Source organism: Thamnophis sirtalis, unplaced genomic scaffold (assembly GCF_051295495.1).
Source record: "Thamnophis sirtalis isolate CommonGarterSnake01/CBP01778 unplaced genomic scaffold, rThaSir2_p1.2 scaffold_11, whole genome shotgun sequence".
In the NCBI taxonomy this organism is placed as follows: Eukaryota; Metazoa; Chordata; class Lepidosauria; order Squamata; family Natricidae; genus Thamnophis; species Thamnophis sirtalis.
In genome coordinates, this window is record NW_028261391.1 from 65,464,957 (window position 1) to 65,481,336 (window position 16,380).

General features: G+C 40.8%; 1 protein-coding gene across 1 annotated transcript in view; it reads right to left on the minus strand.

Moving 5' to 3' along the window:
- The window catches only part of ADAM12 (ADAM metallopeptidase domain 12), a 319,094-nt gene that overhangs the window by 63,677 nt on the left and 239,037 nt on the right, over positions 1-16,380 (minus strand). The window contains exons 12-13 of the mRNA XM_087725973.1: positions 8,317-8,494; positions 339-428 (exon numbers count right to left, since the gene is read on the minus strand). Coding sequence (XP_087582099.1) covers positions 339-428; positions 8,317-8,494 — 268 coding nt within the window. The remainder of the gene's footprint in view (positions 1-338; positions 429-8,316; positions 8,495-16,380) is intronic.

Consider the following 16,380-nt stretch of genomic DNA (forward strand, 5'->3'; position numbering starts at 1 on the left):
GCTCAGGGTTGACTCAGCCTTCCATCCTTCCGAGGTGGGTAAAATGAGGACCCGGATTGTTGTTGGGGGCAATATGCTGACTCTGTAAACCGCTTAGAGAGGGCTGAAAGCCCTATGAAGCGGTATATAAGTCTAACTGCTATTGCTATTGCTATTATCTCGTTAGAGACTGTATTTATGTTATTTTTGGGCTCGAAGCCAGTCTGAGTCGAGAACTGATAAAGAAAGTTCCTTTTAAGTTTATTCGTCTTGCTGTTTGTTAAGAGCCGTGAAGGGGGGACAGAACACATTACTATGAAATCCTGCCCATACCAAATGAAGAATGATCAAATATTCACCTTGCAATCTTCACAGCAAAGTCCATGTGCACACACTGCTCCTGGCCTTAAAGTACAGGTTGTCGCATTACAGCATTGGTTCGTACATTCCTGAAGGGGGGAAAAAAACCCAATCATCCTATAGGGTTGTGTCAAACAATCAAGTTTGTATACCGACAGACTCAACGTACAGGATGACTTGATTCTCAAGGGAGAATTAAATAAAGTTCAGGCTATGTATTTGTGGAGTATTTGTGAAGTCCACAGATTTCAGGAGTGCCCTTACCCCAATCTGACTTTTTCTTTCCTTAAAGTCCTTAAAGTCCTACCGATGATATCCTACCAAAGAGACCCAGTTACAAGTCCATCTTTAGCCATGGTTAACTTTGGGCTAACTTTATCTCTCAGCTCTAGAGCTCACAATGGATCAAATCAGAGGTGGGTTCCTACCAGTTCGCACCTATTCGGTAGAACCAGTTCATCAAATGTACCGAACCGGTTAGAAGAGGTTCCACCAGTGGACCCGGAAAGCAGGCCACACCTTCAGAAGAGGTTCTGAACATTTTTTGAAACCCACCACTGGTCCTTGGATATGATTATTCTACACTATCATGCTCATATTTATAAAACTCGGTGCCTCTGTGAAAGGTAAGGATGACTCCTGCATTTGTGGTGCAATCAGTACTTTGCGTGTGTTGAAGTTGTTTTAACGCAAACCAAAGATGCCTTTTAAAAAACAAGTTTACATCGTATTCTTATGCATGCCAGTGCTGTGTGTGAGGTAATTTAAGGTGGTTCTGACAAGTATCGTCGGCATCTTCATATCCGGTCATATGGGCGGCAAGCCACTCCCATCCGGTCACATGGGCGGCAAGCCACTCCCACAATGGAGGCCACACCCACAGAGTAGGTTCGAACAATTTTTGAAGCCCACCACTGGATCAAATGCTAGGTACATCCCCTTGAGTTTCTATATGACACTCAGTTCTCCATCCAATGATAAAAAAAGCACTCCTAACATATCTTTATTTAAGTTTTTAAGAAATAATAGCATGAACAAACATTGGAAATGCTTGATGGTGTTGGTATAATCCCTTTATTGTGGGAAATTCAATGCATCACTAATTTTATGAACCAGCACATGTTATTGAGACTATCCAAGCAGTTCCTGCTATTTCTGCAACAGTAACTCTTATTTGGCAAGGGGTCACAATCATACAAAGGGCAAAGAACCAATAAAAGCCAATAAATGGAGATGTTATTTCTATACAAATCCCACCGTATTATGAACAGATTGCAATATTCGCTACTTTCATAAGAGCCATTTAAAAGTATGAACCAAGGCAATATCTCTCTCAGCCTTCGATAGCTCTATAAAGCCATCAATAACTAAAGTTTATAAGGCTGAGATTATTCAACAAACTCTTGTTCTTTGGCAACTGGTCTACTAACTTTATTTCCTATAATTCTTTTAATATTTCAAAACAGTTATTATGGAGCTGTTATGCTTTTGTTTTTTAAAGGAGTTAAGGATACATGCATGCATGTATGTATGTATGTATATATCCCACTTCAACTAAACAATTAAACTTCAAGTAATTGAAGCTACAACTATTAGTATCTTCCTAAGTTTTCTCTCTCTCTCAGTGAGAACTACTGGTAGATCTTCACTTCTAGAACTTTAGCACTATCTGTGCTCTCCCTGAATTGCTTCCAATTTATCTTGTATTGATCAGAAGTAGCATAGTACATAAATGTGATCTAATCTCTAGACTTAGCAGAGTCATATTATTGGTTCAAGTGTCTTGGAAATGATGCTGTTGTTAATGCAATTTGAAAGGACATTAACCTTTCTTGCCCGGTAACATATTGTTAGGTTAGTAATCTGTTCTAAACTTTAGGTTCTCCTCAGAGGTGGGTTCCTACCAGTTCGCACCTGTTCGGTAGAACCGGTTCGTCAAATCTACCGAACCAGTTAGAAGAGGTTCCACCAGTGGACCCGGAAAGCAGGCCACACCTACAGAAGAGGTTCCAAAACTTTTTGAAACCCACCACTGGTCCTTGGATATGATTATTCTACACTATCATTCTCATATTTATAAAACTCAGTGCATCTGTGAAAGGTAAGGATGGCTACTGCGTTTGTGGGGCAATCAGAACATTGCGTGTGTTGACGTTGTTTTAACGCAAACCAAAGATGCCTTTTAAAAAACAAGTTTACATCCTATTCTTATGCATGCTAGTGCTGTGTGTGAGGTAATTTAAGGTGGTTCTGACAAGTGTCATCGACATCTTCATATCCGGTCACATGGGCGGCAAGCCACTCCCACAAAGGAGGCCACACCCACAGAGTACGTTCAAACAATTTTTGAAACCCACCACTGGTTGGGTTCAACATGCTAATGAAGCCTATGTTGAAATTAACAAAAATCCCAATTGTTGTGTTGAAAAATATATCACATTTTACTCAAATAAACCATATTATGGTTCAATGTATTGATTTGGATAACATAACATAGTGTATAATGATTAATTCTTACAACACACCAAACAAAAATTTCCCAAATCCATTTTAGTCAAATCTAACATGTATTGTGGTATTGCTCTGCAGTGCTTTTTATTCAAAAGGGGGAAAAGTGTTTTGGAGTTCGAAGGGCTCCTATGGAGCATCATGTTAGCAAAAGGCGTTTTGAATTATAGGTTTTCGCCAATTAATACATTAATGAAGGGTTAATTTAAAAGAAAGCTAAATAATGGATGTGGCTATAGTAATTGAAAAACGGATGCGGTGGCTCAGTGGCTAAGATGCTCAGCTTGTCAATCAGAAAGGTCAGCAGTTCGGCGGTTCGAATCCCTAGTGCCGCGTAACGGAGTGAGCTCCTGTTACTTGTCCCAGCTCCCAGTTCGAAAGCACATAAAAATGCAAGTAGAAAAATAGGGACCACCTTTGGTGGGAAGGTAACAGCGTTCCGTGCGCCTTTGGCATTTAGTCATGCCGGCCACATGACCACAGAGATGTCTTCAGGCAGTGCTGGCTCTTCGGCTTTGAAACGGAGATGAACACCACCCCCCTAGAATCGGGAACGACTAGCACATTTGTGTGAGGGGAACCTTTACTTTTACCTATAGTAATTGACTTGAGAATGAATTTATCACTGATATGAAATTACTTCAATAGAATAGTTCTGTTCATCTGATGATTTGGCCTTAGCTGTACATTCTGTCTACTGTAGATATATAGTTTTAAATCTTAGATCTGAATCTAATGAAGGATAGGTTGCAAATATAATCTGCACTTCTGGCTAACAAATACATTAACGATCTGCGCAGCACAATTTAATCATGGTACTTCTCCCTACACATAAGACCATAAATATTTTGTTGCCTGTAGATTAAACCTATAAGAACTCTCAGAAAAAAAAATGGATTTGTTTCCAAGGTTAAAGTCAGAAGGAAGTGAGTTAAATTGATGATCCCTGAACATCAGGTCCCTGAGGACCTCACCAAAATAGCTATAGATAAAACTACGCTTCAACTTTTAACTCCATCTGACTGAACAAATAAGAAATCTCTGATACTGAAATCATAACATAAAATAGAAACTAGGTCAGAAGTAGGAAAAGAAGTTATTACTTTTATTATATTTTGCAGACCTTAAGAGAAAGAAGAAGATATTGAAAGAGCCGAGGTGGCGCAGTGGTTAAATGCAGCACTGCAGGCTACTTCAGCTGACTGCAGTTCTGCAGTTCGGCTGTTCAAATCTCACCGGCTTAGGGTTGACTCAGCCTTCCATCCTTCCGAGGTGGGTGAAATGAGGACCCGGATTGTTGTTGGGGGCAACATGCTGACTCTGTAAACCGCTTAGAGAGGGCTGAAAGCCCTATGAAGCGGTATATAAGTCTAACTGCTATTGCTATTGCTAGATATGGCTAACTGATCCTGTTGCAGATGCTTAAAAGAGTAGGAACAGAAGAACATTTGAAAAGTCTTTTACTTGGAATGAAGAGCAAATACGTTCAACATTTTCATTGGATATAGGTGTAGGAAAAGATTGATTATTCCAGTAACCTTTTCATATGGCGTGTTGTTATTCAAATCAACACACTTGAATGAATTATGCAACAAAGGAGATAGTGGTGAAACAAAATAAATGGTACTGAAAAACTGAATATTTCCTGTCCCTTTTAAAACTTGAAATCAAGAGATTAACATTGACTATTTAATTTGTTGTTATTGTTAGTTGCGAAGTCATGTCCGACCCATCGCGACCCCATGGACAACATTCTTCCAAGTCTTCCTGTTCTCCACCATCCTTGGAATCCATTTAAGCTCACGCCTACTGCTTCAGTGACTCCATCCACCTCATTCTCTGTTGTTCCCTTCTTTTTTGCCCTCAATCGTTCCCAGCATGAGGCTCTTCTCCAGGGAGTCCTTCCTTCTCATTCGGTGGCCAAAGTATTTGAGTTTCCTCTTCAAGATCTGGCCTTCTAAAGAGCAGTCAGGGTTGATCTCCTCTAGGAGATCTAACTGACCGGTTTGATCACCTTGCAGTCCAAGGGACCTGGGTTTCAAAAAAAAATTCGAACCTACTCTGTAGGTGTGGCCTCCTTTGTGGGAGTGGCTTGCCAGCCATGTGACCTGGTGGGATGGCTTGCCGGCCAAGTGTTTTCTTTCTCTCTGTTTCTCTCTCTTTCCTTCCTTTTGTCTCTCTGTCCCTTTTTCCTTTTTTTCTTTCATGTCTCTCTCTTTCTTTCTTTCTTTCTTTCTTTCTTTCTTTCTTTCTTTCTTTCTTTCTTCCTTCCTTCCTTCCTTCCTTCCTTCCTTCCTTCCTTTCTTTCTTTTTCTCTTTCTCTCTCTGTGTGAGTCTGTGTGTGTGTGTTTGTGTGTCAGTGGTGGGTTTCAAAAAATCTTGGAACCTCTTCTGTAGGTGTGGCCTGCTTTCCGGGTCCACTGGTGGAACCTCTTCTAACCGGTTCGGTAGATTTGACGAACCGGTTCTACCGAATAGGTGCGAACTGGTAGGAACCCACCTCTGGTCCCTTCTCATCCTTTTTCTCCACCCATTATTCAGCTGCCGGCTATGTCCCTATTAGTCCGTTCCCTAGGTCAGGGGTCTTCAACCTTGGCAACTTTTAAGACTTGTGGACTTCAATTCCCAGAATTCTGTTGCCAAGGTTGGAGACCCCTGCCCTTGGCAGCATCTCCCCCCCACCCCCATTATATTCCTATATACAATTACATCTCTTTGGGGCAGCAGTCAATTTTAATTAGGTCCACTCCCCTCCTTTCTCATCTGTAAGCAATTTTACCAACTCAAGATTTGTAGGTTTCCTGATCAGCTTTTCAGTCCACCCCCTCACAGTGACCCAGCTTTGAAGAAATAGCTTACTAAGTTCCCCAGATACCTTTCTTTTTGTTTTGTTCTGTTGAAATATATTTGATCACCATCAGCAAAACATGCCTCCTAGAATTGCTTAATGATTAATAAAATTAGTTTTGCATGCATGTTTTCAGCTAGTGCAGAACGCGGCCGCGCGAGCGATTGTGGGTGCACCTCGGTTCACCCACATAACACCTATCCTCCGTGAGCTGCGCTGGCTACCTGTCGATCTCCGGATGCGCTTCAAGGTGCTATTAGTCACCCATAAAGCCCTGCATGGTAGTGGATCTGGATACTTGAGAGACCGCCTTCTGCCAATTACCTCCCTGCGACCAATTAGATCTCATAGATTGGGCCTCCTCCGTATTCCATCGGCCAGCCAGTGCCGGCTGGCAACTACAAGGAGGAGGGCCTTCTCAGTAGTAGCCCCGACCCTTTGGAACGAGCTCCCCGTGGAGATTCGTACCCTCTCCACCGTCCAGGCCTTCCGCACAGCCCTTAAGAACTGGCTAGCCCGTCAGGCCTGGGGACAAGGATAGCCGCCCCTCCCGAATGATGAATGTATGTTGCTTACTATTTTATTATATGTTTCTACGTCAATGTCTGTATTTCCCCCTCCCTGATTTTATGTGAGCCGCCCTGAGTCCCCTCAGGGAAAAGGGCGGCCTACAAATGTTAATAAACAAACAAACAAAACAAACAAGAACCTGCAAAGAGGATTCAAGGATTTGAATTATACCAATGTGTAGATCCTAGGTTAAATTACTGAAATAATGCAACTTCGATTAATGTAATAGATTTGTCACACTTTGGTTTTGTGACACTATTATTATTTATTTAAAAAGTATTAATAAGATGGAGACAAGAAACGAGAAAGATCCGAGTTTAGCATGAATTTGAAAGCATCAGGCAGGAGATGTCTTCTTCAAGAAATGAGTGAGCTGTCAGGAAATCTTTACGACTTCAATCAACTTAATAAACTATATTGAAAGCTAAAGTGATTTCTTGCTATTTCAGTGCCTCTCAATTTATTATGTATTAGGGGGAAAACCCCCAAAACAAATCCATCATCTTCTGATATAGTTAGTTTTGAGTTGCTAAACAATTCCCCCAACTCCCAAGTAGGGTGGGAATGGATGTTAAGTTGTAAATTAAACAGAGGGATCTTATCCAGCGTGCTAACAACTCTGTACTGAAGAGAAGCGTCATAAATCAGAAGATTTGGGGAAATGGTTTTGTGCAGCCATAGAAAATAAAAACAGGGTATTAGCAAAAGAGCCATCTGTTCCAAGCCTGCAACTAAATAGCCTTTGCATAATATAGCTCAGGGAACATTCTTCTGCATGATGGATCATCCATCCTTTATGTCAATGTTTCTGCCTTCAACAATTTTAATACGTGTGGACTTCAACTCCCAGAATTCCCCAGCCACCATGGAAATTCTGGGAGTTGAATTCTGCATGTTTGCTGTGAGTTGCTGAGGCTGGAAAAAAAAATGCCATTTTAGGTAAGGTTAACTTTGTAGAATATCATGGGCTCTAGGTTGGGGAAAGACCACCCACAGGCACTTAGAAAGAATAGTAGGATAATTTAATTTAGATATTTGAGTATTGCTATGGATAATATGAAGAAACTAGATGAAAATGTGGTGGGATATTCCAAAATGAACTTTGTCTTTTCTTTCTTTCTTTTTTTTGGCATCCTCCAGGTGTTTTATTTTTTGGGTTACAGGTGTTTTAACATTTATCATTCTTATACATTTATTATTTCATTTAATAGGTTATAATATACTGTTTGGGTTGCTTTATTTACCATCCCTTCCTCCTGTTGTAACACCACCTTATTTTCCCTTTCTTTTCTTCCTCCCTCCCTTCTCTACTTTCTTCCTTCCTCCTCTCCTTTCCCTTCCTTCTTCCTGTACCTTTCTCCTACTCCTGCTCTTCATCTTCCCCTTCCTACCCTCTCTCCTCCTCTTTCTCTCCTTTCCATCCTCCTCACCTCTTTCTTTCCTCCCTCTCTCCCTTCTCTACTTTCCTCCTTCTTCCTCTCCTTCCCCTTCCTTCTTCCCTTACCTCTCCTTTCTTCCTGCTCTTCCTCTTTCCCTTCCTACCCTCTCTCCTTCTTTTTCTCTCCCTTCCATCTTCCTTTCCTTTCCCTTTCCTTTCTCCCTCCCTCCCTTCTCTACTTTCTTCCTTCCTCCTCTCCTTTCCCTTCCTTCTTCCTGTACCTTTCCCCTACTCCCGCTCTTCCTCTTCCCCTCTCTACCTTCTCTCATCCTCCTTTCCATCCTCCTCTCCTTACCTCTTTATTTTCACCCTCTCTCCCTTCTCTACTTCCTTCCTTCCTCCTCTCCTTCCCCTTCCTTCTTCCCTTACCTCTCCTTTACTCCTGCTCTTCCCCTTTCCCTTCCTACCCTTTCTCCTTCCTTTTCTCTCCCTTCCGTCCTCCTTTTCTTTCCCTTTCCCTTTCTCCCTCCCTCCCTTCTCTTTCCTCCTTCCTCCTCTCCTTCCCCTTCCTTCTTCCCGTACCTTTCTCCTACTCCTGCTCTTCCTCTTCCCCTTTCTTCCCTCTCTCCTCCTAACTTTGTCTTTCTTTTAAAACAAAGAGTGTTACTCCTACCTCAGGTTCACCACAGTCACATTCTTCTCTCTCTTCTACATAGCCATTCCCACATTTGGGGCCACCAAATGATTCCTTAACCTCTGGAAGGTTGAAGAGACACATCCCCATGCCCTTCTTCAAGCTGATTTCCAAGTCCTCCTTGCTGCAGCTGCTGAACATCATAGGAAATGGATAGCTAGGGGGAAAAAAATAGGACAAAGGCTTGTTACTATAATGGAATTTAGGTAAAAGAAGATGCCTTAACATGCTGCTTTGTTATTGCTATTCTAAATTGTACAGCATCATAATACACTATAATCAACAAGGCAATAAGTGTTCCTGCTATTAGGGATTATATGCAAGCATATTGACAATGGCTGATGTTAAATGCTTCTTCCACAATGCATACTTTGTGTACATTAATGATTATTATAAACACACAAAGCTGTCTTAAGAGAAACAGACTGCTTAAAATTAACCGCAGTATATTTTATATATCTTTTAGTAAAATAAACACGCTTAGGAATGACTAATCCTCACTACTGTTATCTCGCCAAGCCCTCCATATCAAGGCAGATTTTACAAAGTGGGTAGTTTGGGGGAAGAGAAGGCGTAGGAAATGGGATGCAACAGATTAAAATCTGTAGGAAGGTGAAATTGGCATTACAGGTAGACCTCACTTACAACTGGTTCAGAGGTGGGTTCCTACCAGTTCGCACCTATTCGGTAGAACCGGTTCGTCAAATCTATCGAACCGGTTAGAAGAGGTTCCACCAGTGGACCCGGAAAGCAGGCCACACCTACAGAAGAGGTTCCAAAATTTTTTGAAACCCACCACTGGTGGGTGTGTAATGTCCCGCAGTTATCTACGCATTAATAATGATCTAGTAATATTTCCTTATACATTTTAGGGACCTTTCCTTACATAATTGGCGTTTTCTTTCATACTTTTGGATTTCTAATTTCTGTTTCCATTAGTTGGCAATTGCTAAAACCAATCCCACGTGGAAAAGTATTCAAAGCCTTCTTGATTTTAATTGTCAATGTATTTATTCCTGCACATTGTAATATTTATTCATTTACATATCTCTGTTTTTCCACTGTTGTGCAAACACAATCCCAGCAGCTGCTAACATGTGTAAAATTAAATATATATTATACTCCCTTTCAAATAGCCAACAAAATATTTCTGGTTTTAATTCCATATCTTGCTTTACGATTGCTTCTAACCACTAACTTCTGAATAGATACTTGGACCGACCTAAGTACTAATTCATAATTTCATATACGGTCACATCGGCGGCAAACCACTCCCATCCGGTCACATGGGCAGCAAGCCACTCCCATCCAGTCACATGGGTGGCAAGCCACTCCCACAAAGGAGGCCACACCCACAGAGTAGGTTCCAACAATTTTTGAAACCCACCACTGAACTGGTTGCTTGACAGGTTTGAAATTATGATGGCCTTGGAAAGGATGATTTACGGCCTGCAAAGCACTCCCAACCATCATAAAACAGCGCTGCCCCCCCAATCATGTGACCACATTTCAAGTATTGATAACCAGCTCACTTTATAACAATTTGCAGCATCCTGGGGTCACACGGCCATGATTTTGATGATCTTTTGGCAATTTCCAGCAAAAATGGCAAAAAAAATGGCTATTCTGGATTTACTTAACAAAGACATGATTCACTAAACAACGGTTCCCTGACAAATGTGCGCTTGACAAAAGCGTGCCTGACAAAACCGCGGCAACAAAACCGTGAGTTCTAAATCGCGCCGATGAATTAGCGCAGAAGCGCGCCGACAACAGCGCACCGACAGAAGCGCGCTCTAAACCTAACCCTAAACCTAAACCTAAACCTAACCCTAAACCTAACCCTGAACCTAACCCTGAACCTAACCCTGAATCTAACCCTGAACCTAACCCTAAACCTTACCCTAAACCTAACCCAAACCCTAACCCTAAACATTACCCTAAACCTAACCCTAAACCTAACTCTAAACCTAACCCTAAACCTAACCCTGAACCTAACCCTGAACCTAACCCTGAATCTAACCCTGAACCTAACCCTAAACCTTACCCTAAACCTAACCCTAAACCTAACCCTGAAACTAACCCTTACCTTAATTTAAATCGCGCTTCTGTCGGCGCACTGTTGTCAGCGCGTTGATCACGTCGTGGTTTTCGTGACGCTGTTTCATCGGCGCGCTTTTGTTGTGTGCCCTTTTGTCGGGTCACGCTAAACAACCACATGGCTCACTTAACAAGACTTGATTTACTATCATCATAAAAACAGCTGTAAAATTTCAGGTTACAGTGGTGGCACTTTTAATGCCTGCCTTGACTTATGACCAAAATTCCAGGCTCAATTCTGGTCATAAATTGAGGACGCCTTATAATACTCTAATAGCAAACAATAGATCAAGTGTTTGTGATGCTTTTGCTACTGAATATATATGAAGGATACTCCTATGTGTTTTTAACATAAGGAGTTTCTGTGAAGTTTCTACTCTGCATTTTTTATGCTCTTGCATGCTTTCTTCGGTTTCCCGTTGGACGTTTGCCATTCTGTTAATTGTGAGTGGGGCTCAAAAACCTTTCTATTCAGTTTAATGCCAGCTGTAACTGGAAGGTAGCAAGGACATCATGCCACTGCTATGGACACTGAAAGAATGCCAAAACACACATACTAGCTCTTCTGGGACATTTCTTGTGATTACATTAGCTTGAATCGCAACCATCTGGTGAATAAAACGCAAACTGCCTTATTTTCTAAGCTCTGGAACCAATTTGATTGTCCTTCTGCATTCAACCAGCAGCTTCACGCTATAGCTGGATAGGGAGTCAGCCAGCTCAATATTCACTGGAGTTTGTTCCCAAAATGTCTTACATCAATCCTCTACTATTAAAGCTGGGATGAAGCCTTAAATAGACAAATAAGGGAATAAACAGAGAATCTGCATAATTGAACGAGGAAGTGCAATGATGATAATTTATAACTGTGAAAGAGTGTGTTTCTAACTCATCAAATAAGGTAGTCTTATTAAGCGAATTAAAGAAAAAAACCATCCCTCTTTCTGTTTACAGGTAAGAAATTCAAAAGCTATTTCATCTCAGTCTCAGAGACACATTTTTTCAGAGTGAAAAGGAAGTGAAACAATTAAATATGCATCACATTTCTTTCTGCATTCAGAAACCAGTTTCCAAAATGTAGCCTTCTAGTTGCTGTCCCTGTAAATTTAAGAATCATATCATCTTGGTATCAGTTTCAGTAATGCTCAGTAAGTTTTGTTTTGGCCTATTGTGTTGGTACTGATACCCAGCTGGTAGCCTATCAGAACTGGGATTGGAAGACAATACTATAGGCTCAAATCATGACAAATGCAATGGTGGTTTTTTTTTTGAATAAATATTAAAGCGTTTCATAGAAAAACAAAGATACACCAGACTACAACCCTTTGGTTTATCAGTAACTCCATGAAATGACAATGGACAGACCTTCTGGAGCCACCTGAGAGCTGAGTGGCACTTTCCCAGGACTTTAAGTCTACCTTGAAGTTCTTGGTATTTGGTGTATTTTGCCAGCCTTTATACTTTTCACAAGAGAGTAAACGATAGCAATAGCAATTAGACTTATATACCGCTTCATAGGGCTTTCAGGCCTCTCTAAGCGGTTTACAGAGTCAGCATATCGCCCCCACAGTCTGGGTCCTCATTTCACCCACCTCGGAAGGATGGAAGGCTGAGTCAACCTTGAGCCGGTGAGATTAGAACCGCTGAACTGCAGATAGCAGTCAGCTGAAGTGGCCTGCAGTACTGCACCCTAACCACTGCGCCACCTCGGCATTGGTGATAGCTTGGTGGTGCCCCTAATCCATGACTTGGTTACAACTAAACTAATTGACCTGCTTCCAAATATAGTTTAATTAATGCATTGTCTCCAGCGCGCACCATGGGAAGATGGCCTAAAGACATATCTTATCAATAACTTAAGAAACCAGACAATGCTTGGTCAAAGGTATTGACACCATGGGACATTGTTTCTAGGATGGGGCTACCTGTTCTCCCATCTATGGTGTGTGTGTGTGTGTGTGTGTGTGTGTGTGTGTGTGTGTGTGTAAGTGTGTGTAACGTTACCGAGCTCATGGCCTTCTCTTTCTCTTAATTGTTGTAAGTAGCAATGCAGATAAAAGATTTGAAGTGAGAGCAATTCCATACAAGTTGTAAGAACCTTGAAGCAAAAGTGATTACTTTCAAATTGCAGTAGATTGTTAAGTAACGTTTTTCTTAGCATGGGTAGTGTGGAAGAGTTCACAATGCAATGATGTAATTTGCAAAGTTTGCTAAATACCACTAATTGCCAGCCTGGGGAATTGCACCTTACATGTATATAGATGCAGAAAAAAATTGAGTATATCACCAAGCCTCCACACTCATTTTTTCCCCTGCAGTGACTCAAAACCGAATTCAAAGTGCTGTTTTCAACCGATAAAAATGTTAAATGGTTTTTAAACAAGGACATCAAAAAGATTACTACTTCACTTATGACTTTGCTTACTCATTCTAGTAAACATTGGAGGCCCTGTCATACATCTTACAACAGGCCTCTCCAAATCCTTCTATCATGGTGGAAACATGAAACAGTGCCTTCATTTAACCTGCCTCATACCTAGTAGACTTTTGACCGAAAAATTGTTTGACCCCCTCTTACCTTCCAGAATCATCTACCACAATTTCTACCTTTTAGAAACGAAGCGTGAGGTAAAATACAACGTCTTTATTAACAGGCAACTGCAACGAACAAGTTCAGAACACGGACAGCGCGCGGGCCGCCTGACAGCTGTCAGGCAGCTGGCCAATCGGTGGCCAGTGATTTTCCCGCCAGCCGGCAGGCGCGCCCGGGCCAATCAGGAGCCTGTGGCTCTGGCCCCGCCTGTCGGCTGCGTCGAGAGGATACAACACCCTTCCCCCCAGACAGCGCATGCGTAGTCCTTCAGGTATGCTGGTTTTCTGCGCACGCGTTGTGAACGTCGGAGAGAGGGAGTGTCCGTCGTCAGAGACGATGATGTCCGGGATGCCATGGGTGGTGAAGAGGGACGGCGGCCAGTGATTCTCCCGCCAGTTGGCAGGCGCGCCCGGGTCAATCAGGACCCTGTGGCTCTGGCCCCGCCTATCAGCTGCGTTGGGAGGATGCAACACTACCTATTTTATTTCAGGGTCCTTCTCCCACCATTTGTTTGAAGCTAGGAATTAGGAAACTGTGAACAGAAAGTATTCCTGTTTTAGGCATGAAAACTAGCTGGGTGACTTTGGGGCAGTCAATCTCTCACAACCCATGACATTCTTTTATTGTAAATGTGTTTTTATTTTCCATTTCATTTTCGTACAATCACATATATACTGTGCATAACCGGGGCCATATAACATTAAACAATAAACACAGCCATTCCTCTTGTCGACAATACCCCCCAAAATAGAAACCCAATGTACCTATTCGACCCTCCATACACCCTTTCTTTCGCTCCCCTCCAACTTTCCATCTTCCCTCCATCATTCCCCTCTACCCTACTTCCCCTCCTCGTCTACCACTCCTTGACATTCAACCCATGACATTCTTGAGTGACAGTCAATTCCTGTCATAACCAACACTTAATTGATCGGGAGGGGTGGGGGGAAAAAATGGAAAAAAAATGTCAAGGGGAGAAGTAGGGAAGAGAAAGATTATGTAAGTTTCTGTCTGCCAGCACAGCCAGTAAAAGCCAGTGTTTGATCCTGTTGCTTGAGCTTTAGAGATTTAACACTTCTTTTTTTTAATGGGAAGCAGATCTGTGTTTCTTTTTAATGAGCTTCATTTAAAAATAAAAATAAAACATACCACATCTGATCCTCTTTCTCTACAGGTCATTTTTAAGATTGGCACTATTACTTTTAATTCTTTTAAAGATTTTCCACAGTGTGCAAATGCTGGGTTTGAAAGTTACAGGAATAGCAAAATGAAACAAACCAAACAGTAACAACAAACAGTTTAAGCAATTGCGATTTAGAAGAAAAAAAGGCAGTAAATATTTCCGTAATTAACATTTAATATTTATGACCATTTCTCTGGGCAAAGATTTCAAGGGCCTCTCAATGGGATAGCAGATGCTTTGGTCTATGCTGGTGGCCACAGAGTGTCACTATTAACCAATGCTATTCTTCAGCCTTCAAAGGACCTTCAAGCTGTTTCCTATTGTGAAGTCGTGGAACCATTAAATTTCTGGATTTTCCTCTTCTTGACACTCATTCCCTCATTTATAATCAGTGGCATATTCACTATTTACCAAAGAAAGCAGAAAGCCACTGAAATTTTTTTGCTGGAAAAACAAAACACCGAGGTAAACAAGAGATGAGCATGAGAAATCTGACACAGAAAGAGAATAAATGAATCTTCTATAAATGAAGAAAGGGTGGCTTTATTTCCGTTCAAGCATCTGAACTAAACTGGAGGCAATAAATTAGTGATACAAATAAAGAAAGATTTAGAAAATTGGAAAAAAATTCAGTTTATTATTCATGGGATGTATAGCGACAATTAAAATGAATATTTTACCAAGAATCTTATTCCTGTTGTAAGAAGCACCTATTAATCCGGGTAAAAAATTCTTTCAAGAAGTAAACAAAATAACCGCTAGGTTCATTTGGCAGGGAAGAAAAGCGAGGATTAAACTAAAGTCAATGCAAGACAGCAAGGAGAGGGGAGGCTTAGCATTACCAAATTGGGATTTATACGCATCAGCAGTAACAATAACATAGGTGAAGGATTGGATAGAGCTAAAGAACAAAAGAATTTTGACCTTAGAAGGCCACAATTTGCAAGCAGGCTGGCATACATTCCTATAGGATGGTAAAAATAAAGTGACAAATACTTTCAAAATCATTTAATCAGAAGAGCGTTATTGCAAAAATGGCTCAAAATCAAAAAAATCCACTATGTAAAAATCCCGAATTGGCTATCACCGACAGAAAGGACGACTCACCCAAATTTTACAGATTTGAACAAAATGCTAAGATACAGACAGGGAAATTGATAGACAGGGAAATTTAAAAACAATTGAAGAATTGGCAGATCAGAGCATGAAAGCTGACTGGCTAACTTACCTCCAAATCAAAACTAAATACAATAAAGATACTAAATTATATGACATCGAAATAGAACCACACGAATTGGATAAAATTATTCAAAGCTCAGATAGAAAGATGATAGGGAGAATATATAAATTCCTCCTGAAGTATAAAATGGAAGAGGAAATTGTGAAAGAACAAATGATAAAATGGGCACAGAACTTTGGCTATAATATTGAATTAGACAAATGGGAAAAATTTTGGGGAGCAAACTTAAAAATGACACTACAAGGAAAACCAGTACAAAATGTTTTACAGATGGCACCTGGCACCAACAAGGTTAGCTAAAATCTTAAGAAATACCTCCCCAAAACGTTGGAAATGCGAATCAATACATGGAACATATTACCATTTATGGTGGACCTGTGAGGAGGCTAAATTTTTTTGGAAAAGGGTCAAAAATTGGCTGGAGGCAATAACAGAGGTTAAAATAGAATGGAAATCTGAAATTTTTTTATTAGGAATAATGTCTGCGAAATACAAAAAAAGAAATCCAGTATTTACTACTACGTATAATTACGGCAGCAAGGATTGCCTTTGCCCAGAAATGGAAAAAACAAATTAATTCCAAGCGAAGATGAAATAATAAGAAAGGTTATGGATTGTGCTGAAATGGACAAACTAACTAAAGAAATCCAGGGAAAAGAAGAATCAGAATTCTACCAGATATGGGATAAATGGTATAGGTGGATGGAGAATCAATGAAGGAATATAACAAAAGTCAAAAAATAATTCTTATGAGTAAAATAAGAGGGTTAAGAATGGTGAAATCCAAATGAAATACAATAGAAGGGGAAATAATATAAGCTGAGTGGTATCGATTGATAATTGCTATTAGAAAGAACAGGAAGCTCCTGTTCGTATTGTATTGTGTAAATGTGGTGTATGTCTAAGTTTTGTTTGTGTGTATTTTAC